A 20766-nucleotide genomic window follows, 5' to 3' on the forward strand; every position below is an offset into this window, starting at 1 on the left:
TAACTGCAATTTAAAAAGCTTTATTGGAAATGCACGTTTCAAACAGCACAATTCAAGTACAGATAGATGAGTGTAGCTAAATCAGATACATGCTAATTTAGTTTAAATGTGATGTATTCCTCCAGTCCCAGTTAATTTCTACTCTTTTGACATGCTTCAGACCAGATGCATGCTTCACTTCAGTGTACAATGGTCCTACATTTGCATATCACAGTGTTTGAAGCTTTTACGTTCTGCATCTCTCTGCTGTCTTTCATCTGAAGCCATATCCTCCAAGGTCTAAACAGGTGTAGATTTCCATCTCTGTGTGGGAGACCAGATATTGCAAGGAGACCAGTAAGGGGCCCTCAACTCTTCACTTTGGCCAAAGGAGACCTAAGACCCCAATACCAGTGACACTGCCCTGAGGTTGGTGATGTCCTTTGGATGAGACTGTTGAGACAAGAGGTCTTATCTCTCTGTGGTTACTAAAGATGTCATGGCACTTATGACATGAGTAGAGGTGTTGACCCTGCTTCTCCTGGCTATATTTCCAAGCCTAAGCATGTAAATCCAATTCATTATCATAGGCTGTATGGGGATCAATATCATTTTTATTTAAATAATGCTGCATGTCTCAAAATATAAGAATGAGACCAATATATGTATTTTGCTAATCATAGTTCCCGTCTCTGAAATTATGTTTGTGTGTGTTGTAGGAATAACCAATACTCAAAAGCTGTGTGTGTGTGTGTGTGTGTGTGTGTGTGTGTGTGGTAGAAGTAATAGTTGGCCATTATTTCTTTGAACATCTCAGTTTGGGCAGCAGCCACTCAAGAAACCTGTCAATCAAAAACCACAGGAGAATAAATAGTATTATAAACTGGGTGGTTCGATCCCTGAATGCTGATTGGCTGAAAGCCGTGGTATATTTAAGCAATAAGGCACGAGGGGTGTGGTATATGGCCAATATACCACAGCTAAGGACTGTTCTTATGCACAACACGGAGTGCCTGGATACAGCCCTTAGCCGTGGTATATTGACCGTATACCACAAACCCCAAGGTATCTTATTGCTATTATGAATTGGTTAACAACGTAATTAGAGCAGTAAAATTAAATACTTTGTCATACCTGTGGTATACGGTCTGATATACCACGGCTGTCAGCCAATCAGCATTCAGGGCTCGAACCACCCAGTTTATAACAGACCGTATACCACGGGTATGACAAAATATTTATTTTATATCACAGCCCTTAGCTGTGATATATTGGCCATATATCACACCTCCTCGTGCCTTGTTGCTTAAGTTTGCCCTGACACATCAGATAGCTGCTCTTTCTCTGCTACCTCATTCTATTTCTCTAATTCTCTAGTCTAGTATTCCCTGGTTATGTTCCACTTCTCCCTCCTCTATTTCCTTACCTCTTCCTCAGACTCTTCTTTTCCTCTTTCTTGTCCTCCTCCTTACTTTCTCCAACATTTCCCATCTGTTGCGTCTTACTAGCCTTCTCTTGCTTCAATTCCTTTTTGGCCTTGCCCTTCTTTTCTTATTGACCTTCCCTTCCTGAATATTTTGGACAAGCAGATAAAGTAATGTAAGTTTATGGGTTCTCTTCTCTCGAGCTACTATACCTAGAGCTATACTATACTAGAGAAGGACTTATGCTATACTATAGAAGGACTTACGGCCAATATTCCCTTCTTGTATTTCCTCTCACCTGTGGGGCCACTCCAGCCATTTCCTGGAGCAGCTTCCTGCCGGTCTCGCTCAGGTTGGTGATGGGAGCCAGGCGAGGGCTGTGGCGGTATGGGAAGTTCTCTGTTCGGGGCAGAGCGATAATGACAGGGTTGAGAGGAGTCCGAGGCCTTGGGATATTTACTGGGTAGGGAGAGCCTACAGCAGAGGGCAGGGCCCGTAGGGCTTCAGCCAGGGTCCGGTGTGCTGAGGTCACAAGAGGAGAGAGGCCATTCTTGACAGATACAGGACCTGAGACCTTCCCTGGGCTCTGTAGGACCAGAAAGTAAAGTAACATATCAGGAAAGTGCTATGTTCAACACAATCTGTAGAAATACTTTATAACTAACTACTCTATACACATTGCAGATACATGACTACCCTCAATAAGTAATTGTCTGCATCATTTCCAATCCCCCATGTATATATATAAAAATATTTAATATGCAGAACTTACCAGGAAGTCTGATTCATCGAAGGAGTTGAGAGACAGATCATCCTCATCCATATCCCTCACATCAAGCTTTGTCACCTTTCCATTCTCAACTTTCAGCTTTGGGGTCCTCCTTTCATGATCCTCATCATCACACTGTGTATCAGAGTCAACTAGTCAGAGACCATCCTCCTCCCAGTGATGTCACTCAACAAAGACATGGACGGTAGGGTACAACTCTTTTACCTCAGATTCACAGTCAGTGAAGGAGTAGATGGAAAAGTCATCAGAACTGGAGGATGAGATCACGTCATCATATTTTCTCTCTATCAGCCGAGTCACCCTTCCAGACTGAGGAGACAGAGAAAGGCATGTACTCATGGCAGCCATAGAATACACTGGCATTGACCCTCAAGGAAATGTAGAATATGTAGGCAATCCAACATGGTTGTACAAGTAGTGAGTAATACATGGGTAACTGAAAATGCAATAAATGCAACTCCCATAACATTAGGGGTGGGGCAAAAGACCTTCCATAGTACAGGATTCTTAAGCATCTCGAATGGATAATTGTCAATTCAACCAAGCCAACCAAAATGGCCATATGAATCAACAGATTGATCTAACTGTTGTGTCTCTATGGGAACAGCAGAGATGACCTGGCTGAGAGGCTCCGGATTGATGCTCCATCCATCCCCAGATGTCTGGTCCTGCCCATAGCTAAAAGTAAAGAATGAATTCAACACTGCTTTGCTCATTTTGGCCTTGAATTGTGTATTTGTGTTTTTGTTTCAGGTCAGATATGACTTACAGGCTTTGGCCTTCTGTGCACCTTGCCGGTTGGCCACAACACGGAATCAGGGGTGTTCACCCTCACTGGTTTCAACTGTCAACACAACACTCAATTTAAAATGTGATAATATAACAAAAACAGGACAAAACAAAGAAATATTTGATATTTACCACATAAGGACGGCGTCTTAAAGCTCTTTTGATTCTCTCATCATTACGATCCATCTTTCTTTCTGGGTAGAAAATGTCCATCAATTAATTTACTCGAAACACATCCTGACACACAGACACACACACAAAGATGGCATCCCCAATGGCACCCTATTCCCTATATATGTATATATATATATGTTGGGAAGGAGGTGCACCAAAAGGCCAAAGACTACCTGCAACAACCCGAGTGAAGAAAACTATTGTACAGATTAAATCAAATCTGAACACCGTTTATGTAGTGAATTAATGCATGGTTACGTCATGTTGGGTCACAGCTTTATGACTGCGCTTGATACGTCACAAGAGAAACGCTTGTTTGGAGCCGGACTGGTGGTATCATCTTTTAACTGGTTGGAGCTCAATAACGAACGTGATGTGCTTATTATATCTTACTGACTGATTAATGGTTGTTTCGATGGTTTTTTGGACGTTTTACATAGATAGGCCAACATGATATCAATAGGAAGAAACCATTCCTATTGTGCAATATTGTAGGAAAAGTGTCGTAACTGACATTTTGTCATGTGCTTGATTATCCTCTAGTAGTTTGACAAGTATGTACTGGGCATCAACATGATCACCCGAATAGTTTAGAAAGATGTGGTTCAGAGGTTCAAGAGTTTTACTCCTGAGTTCAGGCTAACAAGTGACATTGTTGCTGTCGTTATTGTATCATCAGTTTTGTTTACTGTCACTACATTTTTCGGTTTATCAGAGGATGTCGAAAGTCTTGGAACTACAGTTTTTTCCAATGGGCATGGTACGTTAGCAAGGAGGGGTTGAGTGACTCAAGAATCATGCTCGGCGGCTAGCTAGCCACTTTGAATGGGTCTGTTGTAACGTTATCTAGCGTGCTACAACGTGTAGCTAACGTTAATGACGTAACAGATGGTGCCAGTAGGCTACAGCAGCAAGCTAGAGCACAACACATCAATGCCGCTGATGTCTGTCAACCCGATAATTTCCGTTTAATCCCCTCCTCTTCCTTTGCGGTACACAAGCTCATTACATACTCCTTCCACCACCAGACAGAGACCCAGATACTCCTCAGCATTGGGGTTCTGGTGCTCCTCTGTGGTGGGATTGAGAAGAGTGTGGGCACTGTTTGGTTCCTCCTCATGTTTCAGCTGCTCTCTATCAACACAGGGGTGTTGTACACAATCGTGGGGCTGGTACTGTTTGGTGCATCTGCCCAGAATCAAGTGGAGGGGTTAGTTCCTGTATCCCCCTCCCTTATGGGTATGGCCACAGTGTACTCACTTATGGTTAAGGGCTTTCTCATAATCACCCATGTTAGCTCTGGCCTGGCTGTTTCTGGTCATAGTAACACTTTTGGTCCCACACTCTCTTCCTCTGCAACCCCATCATAGCAGGGGATCTCTATCCTTACTCCAACCTTATTGTGGTTGAAAATAACTGTGATACACTGCAGTATGTCACAGCTTTAAGTGGGCTTAATAGTGTAGTTAAGTGGTAATATGTTTATGTGCGGCGCTGTGGTCTAAGGCACTGCATCTCAGTCTACAGTCCCTGGTTCGAATCCAGGCTGTATCACATCTGGCCGTTATTGGGAATCCCATAGGGCAGTGCACAATTGGCCCAGCTCTGTCTGGGTTTGGCCAGGGTAGGCCATCATTGTAAATAAGAATTTGTTCTTAACTGACTTGCCTAGTTAAATAAAGGTTAAATAAAAATAAATAATATTGTAACGGCCGTCGTCGGTGGAAGAAGGTGAGGACCAAGGTGCAGCGTGGTAAGTGTTCATGATATTTAATATAATCAAAATTGAACACTAAACAAAATAACAACTAGGAAGAACGAACAAACGAAACAGTCTTGTCTAGTGATGACACACAAAACAGAAAATAAACACCCACGAAACACAGGTGGAAAAAGGCTACCTAAGTATGATTCTCAATCAGAGACAACTAACGACACCTGCCTCTGATTGAGAACTATACCAGTCCAAACTCAAAAACCAACATAGAAAAACAAACATAGTCTACCCACCCCAACTCACTCCCTGACCATGCTAAAACGAAGACAAAAACAAAGGAACTAAGGTCAGAACGTGACAAATATGCTTGAAATGTGTGTTGAGTCCTCATGCTGAACATAACAGGATGTTTGGTTAGGAAAATCTACCATCACTGTGTCACACATTATCCGTATCTTGCTCTGGTGAAACATACGGAAGGGGCTGGCACCCACTTCTAGACATGTCTGATGCTAGAGCATCAGTCCTGGATAAGAAGATGCCTTTCAGGCTGCTGAGGGACAACTTTGGGTTCAGAAGTGTTTTTTTTCCCCATCCGGTCAGATAAATAGTCCAAACAGCCAACCCAACCGTTTCCTCATGGCCCTCATGGGGGTATGTCTCCCTGTCCCAATGAATGTTGTGCCCCTGAACATTGATGTCCTGTATGACCCTATATCAATAGAGAAGGAAGAGGCATCATTTATCCTCCAAGACGAGAGGTCATTAAATTAACATGATTGCTGGTTGCAAGCCAGAGTACATGATGTACTACAGTATAATGAGCAGTTTCAATAGATGATCCTCAGCTGTAATTGAATACTGTACAATAGGCACCTAGTGGTCCCCCATGATTAGATAGAGAATCACTTTTTAGTTAGATAAGCTCTCCACATTCTCATTGGTTCCAGAATCATTCCGACCCAGTCCAAGCCTACGCTCCAGTTTCCTCCAACCTACAGGCTACCGAGACCACACCAAAGACATTTGAAGGCTGGGCCCACTCCTACTATACACAGGGGAGCCCTGTTGAGTTCTCAGGTTATTATGTTCACAAACATGGATATGCCCTCAAGCATAGCTTTGGGTAACGTCACGAACATGAACACAGCTGCAGCCACAGTCACGGACACAGTCATTGGCAGACATCTGCCTCTCAAACCAGCAGTCACTGGGCTCCAGTGGCTCAACATCTACATTCTCAACATTCTCTCCAGTCTGTCAGTGTCCCCCAGAGTTTCACAGCAAACATGCCCGAGTCTGTGATGGTTCACCCAGGGGCACCGGTGTCTTCATTGACAGATTGATAACATAGAAAACTCATTGAATGACAGCTCTCTCACATTTGTTATACATTGAAATGTAATATACTTGGACATGGGGTTGGAGGTAGCGCTTAAAAGGTACACGGTTTCTTCACTGATGATTTTGGTTTGAAGAGTCAATCAAACTCTGAATGTTCAGGGTCAAATCAATGCAAGAAGTTTTTGATTGTCAGTTGAATGAAAGACCACTCCTTTTGGATTGTACTTTGTGTTGTTCTACACATACGGTAGACAAATCTCTTGATCTATACAACCTTTATAAATCAGGCAATCTTTCCTTAACTACTTACAGCAATGAAATAGCATCCACTCGCCAGTAAATTAGATCCATTACATGCAGTTTGTTGGGCAATGCATCATTCAACATTATTGTAAATTCTGGAGCAGGGAGCAGTGGTTGATGTTATCAAGAGTGTGGGCTACAAGGGCAGATTATGATGTCATCTTTAGAAAATAAGGTAGTTGGGCCTCCCAAGTGGCGCAGCGGTCTAAGGCACTGCATCGCAGTACTTGAGGTGTCACTACAGACCTGGGTTCGATCTCAGGCTGTGTTACAGCCGGCCGTGACCAGGAGTCTCATGAGACGGCGCACAGATGGACCCGCTGACTTTGGTCACCAGCTGGACGGTGTTTCCTCCAACACATTGGTGCGGCTTCCGGGTTAAGCGAGCAGTGTGTCAAGAAGCAGTGCAGCTTTGCAGGGTCCTGTTTCGGAGGATGCATGGCTCTTGACCTTCGCTTCTCCCGTGTCCATAGGGAGTTGCAGTGATGGGACAACACTGCAACTACCAATTGAATATCATGAAAATTGGGGGATGAAAAAAAAAAAGTACAAAAAATATATAAATAATAAATTGGTCGTTGTGCACAGTAAAGAGAAGCCATAAATTACAACCAAGACTAAGTATAGCAAATCAATGATTATTATTTCTTTACAAATGCATGTGTACAAGTTATACTGTTTATATACAAATAGCTATTTTGCATAAACAACTGGATCAAGTGGTAAGAGTCATGTAACAGGTCATGATGGAACAGGTTATTCAATATCAGTAATGCAAGAGAAAAAGTTCAAAGGAACACAATTTTTACAGTTTACCACGACTTAATCAAAGACCTATTCTTTAATGAACCGATGAAAAACAAAGCACAATGACTGAATAGTTACTGCAATTTAAATGTACGAATTGAACAATACATAGTACAATATGAATGTGCTACAAGTATGGATATTTTACTCTAATTTAACTCTTCTCTCTGTATTTACACAACCTTCCTAGAGCATCTGAATAGGCAGCCATGTTGAATTTTGTAAATACCTTTACAGACAGCAAAAATAGAATACCTTACATTTGAAATTAGTTCATATACAAGAAGGATCTTCACAGCATGATAGATGTCCTGATGCAATATTTCATATCATAATCACCTCTGTTTTTGCCTACTTTCACTTACAAATCATATCAAAGTGTATTTGTCACGTACATGGAATACAACAGGTGTATTCCCAGTGAAATGCGCACTTACAGACTCTAACCAACAATGCAATTTTTAAGTTAAAAAAAGGTATTAGGTGAACAGTAGATTAGTAAAGAAATAAAAACAACAGTAAAAAGACAGTGAAAAATAACAGTAGCAAGGCTATATACAGGCACCGGTTCGTCGGGCTGATTGAGGTAGTATGTACATGAAGGTATGGTTAAAGTGACTATGCATATATGATAAACGGAGAGTAGCAGTAGCATAAAAGAGCGGCGGGGGGTGCACAATGCAAATAGTCGGGGTAGCCATTTGATTAGCTGTTTGGGAGTCTTATGGTTTGGGGGAAAAACTGTTGAGGGATAGGTTGATATTCTGGCACCACCCGTCCAGGTCTCTGAACCCTCCCAAAAGGCTGTCTCGTCAATACACAGACATAGACAATAGTAGAGGACTGGAGTAAGGTCATCTTCTCCGATGAGTTCAGCTTTGCCCAACACCTGGTCGTCTAATGGTTAGACAAAGGCCTACAAGCCAGTGTCTCGCACCCGCTGTGAAATTTGGTGGAGGATGGAATCGGGCAGATTTATCTTTGTGAAGGACGCATGAATCAAGCCACTTACAAGGTTGTCCTGGAAGAAAACTTGCTTCCTTCTGCTCTGACAATGTTCACCAACTCTGAGGATTGTTTTTTCCAGTAGGACAATGTGACACAGTCAAGTCAATCAAGATGGAGGACCACCAGATCAAGACCTTGTCATGGCCAGCCCAGTCTCCAGACTTGAACCCCATTAAACTTCTGGAATGTGATCAAGAGGAAGATGGATGGTCACAAGCCATCAAACAAAGCCAAGCTGCTTGAATTTTTGAGCCAGGATGGCATAAAGTCACCCAACACCAACGAAAAGACTGGTGGCCAAGACGCATGAAAGCTGTGATTGAAAATCAGGGTTATTCCACCAAATAATGATTTCAGAACTCTTCCTAAGTTAAAATATTAGTATTATTAGAGGTCTGACAACACCGCATCTGTTTTTGTTATTTTGATCAGTTGTAATTTTCTGCAAATAAATGCTCTAAATGACAATAATTTAATTTGGAATTTGGGAGAAATGTCAGTAGTTTATAGAAAACAAAAATGTTCATTTTACCCAAACACATACCTATAAATAGTAAACCCAGAGAAACGGATCATTTTGCAGTGGTCTCTTAAGTTAATGTTATCCAAATCTGTGTATATACACACTCACACATATATATTATATATTGATGGAAATGTTTCCCCCAGAAAGCAATGGATCGTAATAATGAGAGAATCAAAAGAGCTTTAACACGCAGCCCTTATGTGGTACATTTTTTTATTTATATTTTACCTTTATTTAACCAGGCAAGTCAGTTAAGAACAAATTCTTATTTTCAATGACGGCCTGGGAACAGTGGGTTAACTGCCTGTTCAGGGGCAGAACGACAGATTTGTACCTTGTCAGCTCGGGGGTTTGAACTCGCAACCTTCCGGTTACTAGTCCAACGCTCTAACCACTAGGCTACCCTTCCGTCTGTTTTGTCCTGTTTTTGTTATATTATCACCTTTTAAATTGAGTGATGTGTTGACGGATGAATCCAATGAGGGTAAACACCCCTGATTCTGTGATGTGGCCAACCGTCAGTAACACATGCACATTAGTTATACATTCTGCAATGAGAAAAGCAGTGTTTAATTCATTCTTTACTGTTAATAGCCAATCATTGTGAGCTGTGGGCAGGACCAGACATCTAGGGACGGATGGAGCATCAATCCGGAGCCTCTCAGCCAGGTCATCTCTGCTGTTCCCATAGACACAACAGTAAGATCAATCTGTTGATCCATATGGCCATTTTGGTTGGATTGGTTGAATTGACATTCATCAATTCGAGATGCTAAGGAATCATATTCTATGGAAGATCTTTAGCCCCACCCCTAATGTTACGGGAGTTGCATTTATTGCATTTTCAGTTACCCATGTATTACTCACTACTTGTACAACCATGTTAGATTTCCTACATATTCTACATTTCCTTGAGGGTCAATGCCAGTATTCTATGGCTGCCATGAGTACATTCCTTTCTCTGTCTCCTCAGTCTGGAAGGGTGAATCGGCTGAAGAGAGAAAATATCACGACGTGATCTCATCCTCCAGTTCTGATGACTTTTCCATCTACTCCTTCACTGAATGTGAATCTGAGGTAAAAGAGTTGCACCCTACTGCACATGTCTGTTCAGTGACAATACTGTGAGGAGGATGGTCTCTGACATGTTGACTCTGATAAACAGTGTGATGATGAGGATCATGAAAAGAGGACACCACCACTGAAAGTTGAGGATGGAAAAGTGACAAAGTTTGAAGTGAGGGAAATGGACGAGGATGATGACCGGTCTGTCTCCTCCCCCCACTTACACACGCACATTTTTTGAGTAACTCCTTCACTGGACCACTGAAGGACCATCGACTGGTAGGCATCTCTTAAATTTGTGTGTATGTGTGTCACATCTCAGTCTTTTGACCCTATATCTGTTGAGATTATTGTGGCCAAGCCCAACATCCTCCTCTCTGCCTCTGTGAGTGACCTGAAGAAGGTGTGACGCCAGATGGAGGTGGTCCCCACTGTCCGGCCCTGCAGGCAGCAGCTGGACAAGAAGACACAGTGGACCAACACCAACGAGGAGAGTCTGAGGAGGATCAAAGAGAACCTGACCTCAATAGAACTCAACCTGGAGGAAGGTCTGAAGACGCACAATGATGGTCAGGACATCAACCAAGAGGCAGAAGAAGAATGAGGGATGCTGTAGAGGATGGATTGCAAAGTGGATGGGGAGGAGGAAGGATAGACTGAGGGACGAAGACGTGGCGAGGGAGGTCAAGAGGATGGGCGAGCTGGTGAGGGTACTGATCCAAGTGATGAAGAGAAACTGCAGTGAAGGTGATCTTAAGGCAGTAGACCTGGACAGTTGGCTGAATGACTTGGAGGTTGAAAGTGGCATTCAAGAAATGCACAGGAGAGATGGCTGAAAATATAGACAGCATGGCAGAAATGCAGACCAGTATAGCCGATAACAGGCTCCTCAAGTCATAAAAAAATAAGAATGTCCAGAGCTTTGTAAGTTACTCCTACTTATTGAGTGTAGTCAAGGTCCTAAACGATCTTATCCACCATTGATAAGAAACATTACTGTGCAGCCATATTCATTGATCTGGCCAAGCATTTCAATCACCACATCCTCATCGGGAGACTCGACAACCTTGGTTTCTCAAATGATTGCCTCGCCTGGATCACCAACTACTTCTCTGATAGAGTTCAATGTGTCAAATCAGAGGGTCTGCTGTCCGGACCTCTGGCAGTCTCTATGGGGGTGCCACAGGGTTCAATTCTTGGACCGACTCTCTTCTCTGTATACATCAATGATGTCGCCCTTGCTGCTGGTGAGTCTCTGATCCAGCTCTACGCAGACGACACCATTCTGTATATTTCTGGCCCTTCTTTGGACACTGTGTTAACAACCCTCCAGGCAAGCTTCAATGGCATACAACTCTCCTTCCGTGGCCTACAATTGCTCTTAAATACAAGTAAAACTAAATGCATGCTCTTCAACCGATTGCTGCCTGCACCTGCCCGCCTGTCCAACATCACTACTCTGGATGGCTCTGACTTAGAATACGGGGACAACAACAAATACCTAGGTGTCTGGTTAGAATGTAAACTCTCCTTCCAGACCCGCATCAAACATCTCCAATCCAAATTTAAATCTAGAATTGGCTTCCTATTTTGCAACAAAGCATCCTTCACTCATGCTGCCAAACATACTCTTGTAAAACTGACCATCCTACCAATCCTCGACTTCGGCGATGTCATTTACAAAATAGCCAATACCCTACCTAACAAATTGGATGCAGTGTTATCAGTGCCATCCGTATCTCCCTCACTAGCTTTAAGCACCAACTGTCAGAGCAGCTCACAGATTACTACACCTGTACATAGCCCACCTATAATTTAGCCCAAACAACTACCTCTTTCCCTACTGTATTTATTTTATTTATTTTGCTCCTTTGCACCCCATTATTTGTATTTCTACTTTGCACATTCTTCCACTGCACATCTACCATTCCAGTGTTTTATTTGCTATATTGTATTTACTTTGCCACCATGGCCTTTTTTTGCCTTTACCTCCCTTATCTCACCTCATTTGCTCACATCGTCTATAGACGTGTTTATACTGTATGTTTGTTTTACTCCATGTGTAACTCTGTGTCGTTGTACGTGTCAAACTGTTTTGCTTTATCTTGGCCAGGTCACAATTGTAAATGAGAACTTGTTATCAACTTTCCTGCCTGGTTAAATAAAGGTGAAATAAAGAAATAAAATAAAGACCGTATCCAAATGAATAAAAACAAAAATAGAAAATGGTTTACCATCTCAAGAGATTACATTTAAAAAATGACTACAATAAGTGCCTATTAATTAAAGGCTGACCATAACATTATATTATATTTTCCTGTACATTTTTTTCTTTTAACCCCTTTATCTCCCCAATTTTCATGGTATCCAATTAGTAGTTACAGTCATTGCTGCACACTCCCTACGGACTCGGGAGAGGCGAAGGTAGAGAGCCATGCGTCCTCCGAAACACGACCCTGCCAAGCTGCACTGCTTCCTGACACAATTCCCGCTTAACCCGGAAGCCAGCCACACCAATGTGTCGGAGGAAACACCGTACACCATTCACCTGTGTGAACTTCATCTTCGTGGCATGCTAGCCTTTGTCTGGCGACCGTGTCAGCATGCATGCGCCCGGCCCGCCACAGGGGTTGCTAGAGCGCAATGGGACAAGGACATCCCTGCCAGACAAACCTAACCAGGACGACGCTGGGACAATTGTGCGCCAACCCATGGGTCTCCTGGACTAGAACCAGGATCTATAGTGGCACAGCTAGCAAATGCGATGCAGTGCCTAAGACCATTGCGCCACTCGGGAGGCAGGGTTTCATATTAAATCATGCATAAATTCCTTGTGACAAGGGAATGGAAGCTTTTGAATTGGACATTTCAGACAAAAAATGAAATTGCAAAAAAATGTCTAGCCTTTTTATCTATTGGTAACAGGGTTGACGTATTATGCTCGACACACTAAGTTTTCCACCACAAAACAGAACTAGCTCAACTAGCACCTGCATTTTGGAGCTATGTCTAAAAAGCTTTTTGTCTTTTACAACTCTTCCATTCACCTGTGTGAACTTCATCTTCGTGGCATGCTAGCCTTTTACCGGCTGCGGAGAGCCTTTTCTGTTTGCATTTTGTTGTGCACCAGGTTTTCATGTCTTTCCATGTTCTGTTTGTGAGAGCTGGCTCTGACCCATAACAGGCAATCCTCTTTGCCGGGAACCTTCTTTAGCACTTTACATTTTCCCAAATGCATCCAAACTGATGCTTTCTCACAGCTGCTCTCAGTCTTGGGTTGAGAAGTCATTCTCCAAACCTAATCGCAAACAAAGAAAAGATTAAACCACATGACGGTCCAACACAATAGGGGAGGGGGGGCATAGGGAAGGTATAGGAGAGGAGATAAAAAGAAAAGACTTCCTCCATGTCAGGTAAGCAGTCTCGAAGTGTACCCTCACCAACTTACCGACTGAGTGAGTTCTGAACATCCCTCGCTGTCCTCTGTTCCTGCGTCCAAGTCTTCTTGGGCCTCTTTCTGGTGTCTGTCTTGACTCTTTAGTACGTTTTCTCAGTTCTTTCCCAGGCTTGCCTGAAAAACACAAAAGGATGGAACATACATAAGAGTAACAACAAATCCCCATATTAGCAATTTTTTACATTTTTGCTCAGCCTGGTAAGTTTGATGGTAGACTGCGGATGTTCCCTTGCTTACGAAAGCAGCCGGTGTCTACTGTGACAGACTTACCAGGCTGAGTGAGTTCTGAACACCTGTCACTCGAGCTTCCGCTGTCAGGTTCATACTCACTGATGCAGCCGGTGTCACTCAGCTGGTGTTTTGTATCATATTTGTACAACAGCTGAAGAAACTATGAAAAAATGTTATCAGTGTAACTTCCTGATAGTTGCTGATTGAAAATACAATCTACATAAGACATTCTAAATCAGCAGGTTTTGTATTGGTGGAGTTTTGGCTTGCTTGGTGACATCACCAGGTGGTCTAAGTTAATAGACCAATTACAAAGAGTTTGAAATCTCTCTGCCAATAACAGCTCATTTTGAGACTACATTTCCCTCCCATTAGTGGATTGATCCATGTTTAACCATGTTTTGAGACCATCCGGATATCCATATTGAATAGTGAAATATTCCAAATGCCTTTCCCTAGCTGCCATTTCAAAATACAATCACCTCTAAACAAAATGTCTCACATTGTGACTTGCGCAAATAACTCGGCATGCCACAGGAAAGCAACCGAGCTTGGACCACATTTGCTATTTATTTATTTTTCTAACCTTTATTTAACTAGGCAAGTCAGTTAAGAACAAATTCTTATTTTCAATGACGGCCTAGGAACAGTGGGTTAACTGCCTGTTCAGGGGCAGAACGACAGATTTGTACCTCGTCGGCTCGGGGATTTGAACTTGCAACCTTCCGGTTACTAGTCCTCTAACCACTAGGCTCCCCTACCGCATTACAATGTAGCTATCTACCAGTAGCTAGTTTAGCATTACTCCTATGGAGTTATTTAACATTATACACAACACAACATTCTTCCATTTGAGAACATCTAAGACATCATAGCAAAGATAAGCAATGCAATAATAATCCATTCCGAAATGTATTAATGTCTACTCCAGCAACCTTTAGTAGCTAGCTGGCTAATTAACCTATCAGTATAGCCAGGAAAAATGGCTCGCTAGCTACCTGCTAGCAAGCTAACATAATGCTAGAACATAGCTAATACTTTTCCATGCATCTACGAAATGTAGCCAGATATACAGCTACATTGGCCGAGTTATTGTTGAATAATAACGAAGCTAGGTAAATTAATTTAAAATAATATCGCTAGTAACTGCAAAATACTTACAGCTGAAATACACTGCTGTTTTCTTTATGTGCATGGTGAACTGAGGAAGCCGCATCCACGTGTCGTGTTGTGGGGGAGGGGACAAGTTCCCCAAATAGACCCTGGCTTTGGATCAGGTTTGAATTCCCCCCGCGAATGGTCCTTGTTAGGTTTGGGGAGGGGAAGCTGATCCTAGATCTGTATCTAGGGAAAACTTCGCACCAGCACATGCAAAAGAGAGATGGGGAGAGGGAGAGAGAGAGCGTCTCTCTCAGGATTGACAGATCATGTACAAAATCTACCAGTAAGAAATTGGTTTCAGAATATAATATATTACCTTTAGCAGTTCTAATGTCTTCCTTTTCCCCATTTCATTAGTCTTGTTGATTGATTGCTGATATCTAGTTTCACAGAAAAGATGGTGTTGATGAGGAGCATCCATCCATGTTTGTAATGCATTCATAGACATATACTTCATACTGGTGGTCCCACCCATTACCCACTTCACTCCATTAACCCTAAACTTGCTGCTCACATGGTGTTTTGTCTAAATGTATTTGACTTTAGGTTAGTTAAGGTTAAAAAGGTAAAGATTGTGTTTGGCTGTGTTGGGAGCACGAGTGGCAATGCTGCCTCACCCAGATCACACATTGCCCTATATATGTATATATTGTAGCAAGCTTAACCCAACACTTACCACCTGCTAATCTCTTGGTGTAATGGATAAGTTTGGCTTGCTAGTCGCTGGACCGGGGTTCGAGTCCCAGTTGGAGCTACCCCCAAATTTGTTACATTGGTATCAGAAGTGGGATAGTGCCTGTGAAGCCATCAAAGATGTGTGTACACGTGAGAGACTTGCTATAAAGAAGTGTGGGGCATGCTCTCCCCAAGGAAGGAGGTCTCAGCTGACTCACGTTCTGTAGCAACTTTAATCCAACACCGAGCGACAACATCGAGAGGTTTGGACATCTTGGCGTAGCACTTAAGGTGCTGGCTTGACAGTTGATGGACCCAGGTCCAAAACCTGTTTTGGGGCGACCACCTGAATTCACTAAAATATATTTGTTTGCCTACGGGCAGGGAGACCCGGGTTTGAGACTAAAAGGGGCATTACACCATTGCTGTTTGCAAAAAAACACATTGGTGGAAGCAGTGGAATTGTGCTTTGGGAGAGGTGTGCACATTTCATGGGTAGGATCTGTACCTGGGCCTCCCATGGGAAAAACCAGTGTCTTGACCATTAGACCAAGAGGTAGACCTCTTGAGCTGAGGGTGACACTGATTTTAAAGTTGCACGCAGGACTACCTCATTAACAGATCATGAGACAGACTAATGGTCCTTCTGTAGCTCAGTTGGTAGAGCATGGCGCTTGTAACGCCAGTGTAGTGGGTTCGATTCCCGGGACCACCCATACGTAGAATGTATGCACACATGACTGTAAGTCGCTTTGGATAAAAGCGTCTGCTAAATGGCATATATATATATATATCTAGTGACTAATGTTTGCTACGCACATGGGATAGTGTAAAGGGAACTTTGCCTAGGAAGCCCGTGGAAGATAGAGAATTAGTCCAGTAATTGAAAGGTCACTGGTTTGAGTCCTGAGTCAGGCAACAAAACGTGTGATTTGATCTGAACTGGCAGATCTGTGACCAACCCCTTCAGAAAAACAAATTCCCTTTGTTCCCCGTAACATGGACTAATAAAGTTGTACTGGCGCCAGAGAGGATGGCTGCCGTTTTATTGGCTCTTAACCAACCATGCTATTTTGTTTGTTTTTTCGCTTTGATTGAAACTTATTTTGTACATAATGTTGCTGCTACCGTCTCTTATGACCGAAAAGAGCTTCTGGACATCAGAACAGCGATTACCCACCTTGAATTGGACAAATACTTTTTGTTTAATGAGTCAGACGAGAGGGATTTACTCCAGACACCTGAACACCTTTGCTCGCCTGAGCTAGAGTATCTCATGATAAGCTGCAGACCACACTATCTGCCTGGAGAGTTTTCATCTGTATTTTAGGTAGCTGTCTACACATCACCACAGACCGATGCTGGCACTAAGATCGCACTCAATGAGCTGTATACCGCCATAAGCAAACAGGAAAACGCTCATCCAGAGGCGGCACTCCTAGTGGCCGGGGACATTAATGGAGGGAAACTTAAATCAGTTTGACTTCATTTCTACCAGCATGTTAAATGTCCATCCAGAGGGGGAAAAAAACTTTAGAACAACTTTACTCCACACACAGAGATGCGTACATTTGGCAAATCTGACCATAATTTTAACCTCCTGATTCCTGCTTACAAGCAAAAATTAAAGCAGGAAGCATTGGTGACTCGGTCAATAAAAAGTGCTCAGATGAAGCAGATGTTAAACTACAGGGCTGTTTTGCTTGCACAGACTGGAATATGTTCCTGGGATTCTTCCGATGGCACCACATCAGTTACCGGCCTCATCAATAAATAAATGTATCTAGCCCAGGCAGTGTTCGTCCTGACATAAGAGCATTGTAAACACGGGAAATGGTCTTGAACAGTGGTTGGTCTGCGAAGGAGCGGGACTCTAACCCGGAAGTGTTGTGTATTGATATTCTAGTGTTGTCCCATTAGGGTACCTGTAAACCCCCCTTGCTTACCTATGTTGAAATGCTTGGAATGTTCTCCCTGTGAAATGGATTAAACAATGCCCACGTTAATTTCTACTCCCGTCTCATGTCCTGTCCTTACATTAGTTGTATAAGTAATACAGTGTGCTATACAACAAAACTGGCGACGAGGAAGAAACGTTCTCACGTTTGTGCTCATCTTCTACAGAAAGTCTGAGGTAAATTTGTAAAAAACAAATTGCTGTAGAAAGGCGCAAACAAAACGTGGAGCTAGCCAGTCAAGTGATGCTAGCTTGCCTTTGATGTCACAGCAACGAGAGCCTCGAGGGATAGGAAGAGTTTAGCTGCGGGAGAAAGTGAAGTCAGCGTGAGTTAAAAGAAAGGAAAAAAAGGGTTTGGGAGTAAAGGATCGTCTGAAAAGTGTGAGAGAGGAAAATAAACTGAAAATGTCTGCATTGATTGGAAATATAGGAACATTTGATGAATCTGTGGAACAAGAGTTCTTACACAGAACGTTTTGAGTACTTTGTGTTGGCAAATGGAATTAAAGCAGAAGTCGTTGTGCCAACATTTTTGACTGTTATGGGAGGAAAAACATTCAATCGACTGCGCAGCCTAGTAACGCCTGAAAAACCTGGTGATAAATCACATGATGAAATTTTGGCTACCTTAAAAGGACATTATTCTCCCAAACCACTGATAATCGCAGAGTGTTTCCGGTTTCATGAAAGAAATCAAGAGGAGGGGCATCAATCTCACAGTTTGTGGCTGAATTGAAACAGTTATCTGAACACTGTGAATTTGGGCGATCAATGAGTGACACTTTACGTGATAGGTTAGTGTGTGGCATGCGCAGCGATGCAATTCAGAAACGCCTTTTGACTGAGAGTAACTTAACATTGCAGAGAGCAATAGAAGCGAGTACGTCAATTGAAATGGCAAATAAAGACGCACAACAGCTCAGTGCATCGACCAAAGTGCATAAGGTGTCTACGGAGTTAAAAAACAAGGCAGGAGGTGGGAAGCCATGCTATCGCTGTGGGAAACCAGGTCACCAAGCAGAGGAGTGTTGGTGCAGAGACTTAGACTGCAGAAGTTGTGGAAAAAAGGGTCACATCGAACATGCATGTAAAAACAAAATGACACAATCAAACAAAAGTACTGAACAAAGGAAAAGCGACACAGCGGATGAACAAAGTGATACCCTGTCTGAAGGGGAAGAATCTTTGCATGTTATGTCAATTTCAGACAATGGATACTGGGTGACACCACTACTAGATGGAAACGCAGTACGGATGCAAGTGGACACTGGAGCAGCCATATCTTTGCTGTCTTGAGGCTGTACACAAGGAGAAACTACATCACCTCACACTACAGCCCACAAAGATGACGCTGAAAACATACACCGGTGAGATTGTTCCAGTGAGAGGAAGTGTGATTGTTACAGCGGAGCTCAACAAACAGAAGGTAAAGATATCACTCTACATTGTGAAAGGCAACCATCCAGCATTGCTAGGACACACATGGCTGGAAAAGATCAAACTAAACTGGCAGGAAATTCACATGGTTGCAAAAGAGGACACAAACCTACAAGGGATATTGAGGAAACACGCGGATGTGGATGTGTTCAAAGGAGACCGTGGCAGTATGAAGGACATAACAGTTAAACTGACCGTGAAACCAGACAGCAAGCCAAAATGCTTCAAAGCTAGACCTGTCCCATACGCCATAAAACCAAAAGTTGAAATTGAGTTAAACAGACTAGTCGAGAGTGGAGTATTGGACCCAGTGAATGTTAGTGAATGGGCTACACCCATTGTTCCAGTCATAAAAAACGATGGATCACTCTGTGGTGATTTCAAAGTCACCATTAACCCAGTCTTGACTGCTGAAAAATATCCACTACCCCTCATTGACGACCTCTTTTGTGGTTTAGCTGGAGGACAAAAATTCAGTAAGATAAGTCTATGTCTACAGATGCATGTGGACCAAGAGTCACAAGAACTGTTGACCATAGTGACTCACAAAGGACTGTACAGGTACCGGAGGCTTCCTTTTGGAATCACCTCAGCTCCGGCCTTGTTTCAGAGAGCTATGGACCAGATACTGAGCGGGCTCACTGGGGTCCAATGTTACCTCGATGATCTACTCATCACCGGCATAGACGCGGAGGCAGGAGCACCTGAGAAACCTGAACGCTACACTACAGAGATTGGAGGAGTACGGTCTGAGGGTCCGGAGGGACAAATGCAAGTTCTTCCGTCCCTCTGTTGAGTACCTGGGCCACGTCATCGACAGTTCGGGGCTCCACAAGGCGCCATCGAAGGTAAAGGCCCTTGTGGAAGCTCCATCCCCACAGAAAGTGAGTCAGCTGAGATCATTCTTAGGACTGCTGACATACTACGCAAAGTGTGTGCCAAACCTAGCTAACATGTTAAAGCCACTGCTTGAACTTTTGAACAAAACCAAACAGTGGAAGTGGACAGACAGATGTGAGGAGGCCTTCAAGAAAGTGAAAACAGCCGTAGCTCAGTCAGAGGCCCTAACCCACTTCAACCCCAACTTGCCATTACAGTTGGCATGTGATGCATCGCCTTATGGCGTTGGTGCGGTTGTCTCACACATCATGCCATCAGGTGAAGAAAAGCCAATTGCTTTCGCATCATGGACCTTAAGTAAAGCCGAGAGCAATTATGCACAGACAGAGCGTGAAGCACTTGCCATTGTGGCTGGAGTTAAGAAATGTTAACAGTTTCTGTTTGGCCAATGATTCACACTGCTGACGCCTCACCTCCATCGTTGGTCCCCACACCGGCATTCCGTCGCTTGCAACCAGTCACATGCAGCGATGGGCGTTATTGTTATCTGCTCACCAGTACAATATCAACACCAGTGGTGATAACACCAACACCTCAAAGCTTATCACTCAGCTAAGGACCCTGGGACTAAACCCCTCCCTCTACAACTGGATCATGGACTTCCTGACGGGCCGCTCCCAGGTGGTAAGGGTAGGTAACAACACATCCGCCACGCTGATCCTCAACACGGGGGCACCTCGAGGGTGCATGCTCAGTCCCCTCCTGTACTCCCTGTTCAGTCATGACTGCACGGCCAGGCACGACTCCAACACCATCATTAAGTTTGCCGGTGACAACAGTGGTAGGCCTGATCACCGACAACGACGAGAAAGACTATAAGGAGGTCAGAGACATGACAATGTGGTGCAAGGACAACAACCTCTTCCTCAATGTGATCAAGACAAAGGAGATGATTGTGGACTACAGGAAAAGAAGGACTAACCACGCCCCTATTCTCATCGGCGGGGCTGTTGTGGAGCAGGTTGAGAGCTTCAAGTTCCCTGGTGTCCACATCACCAAACTATCTTGGTCCAAACACACCA

At 43.4% G+C, this 20766-nt stretch overlaps 1 protein-coding gene across 9 annotated transcripts in view; it reads right to left on the reverse strand.

Annotated features, from left to right (window-relative positions):
• LOC118391065 (uncharacterized) overlaps window positions 1–20766 on the reverse strand; it is an 81998-nt gene that overhangs the window by 57943 nt on the left and 3289 nt on the right. For 3 of the 9 annotated variants that reach the window (XR_008060792.1, XM_052457782.1, XM_052457780.1), the window contains exons 7-12: window positions 13375–13497; window positions 3115–3176; window positions 2963–3037; window positions 2398–2502; window positions 2176–2307; window positions 1702–1989 (exon numbers count right to left, since the gene is read on the reverse strand). Coding sequence is in view for 6 of the 9 variants with exons in the window: in XM_052457782.1 (XP_052313742.1) it covers window positions 1702–1989; window positions 2176–2307; window positions 2398–2502; window positions 2963–3037; window positions 3115–3176; window positions 13375–13497 (785 nt within the window). In the remaining 3 variants the exon portion in view is untranslated. Of the gene's footprint in view, window positions 1–4; window positions 822–1405; window positions 1548–1701; window positions 1990–2175; window positions 2308–2397; window positions 2503–2962; window positions 3038–3114; window positions 3177–13374; window positions 13498–20766 lie in introns of those variants that run through there. The other 6 variants (XR_008060794.1, XM_052457785.1, XM_052457783.1 and 3 more) reach the window with 4 other exon arrangements.

The sequence above is a fragment of the Oncorhynchus keta genome, chromosome 12, assembly GCF_023373465.1.
Source record: "Oncorhynchus keta strain PuntledgeMale-10-30-2019 chromosome 12, Oket_V2, whole genome shotgun sequence".
Classification (NCBI taxonomy): Eukaryota; Metazoa; Chordata; class Actinopteri; order Salmoniformes; family Salmonidae; genus Oncorhynchus; species Oncorhynchus keta.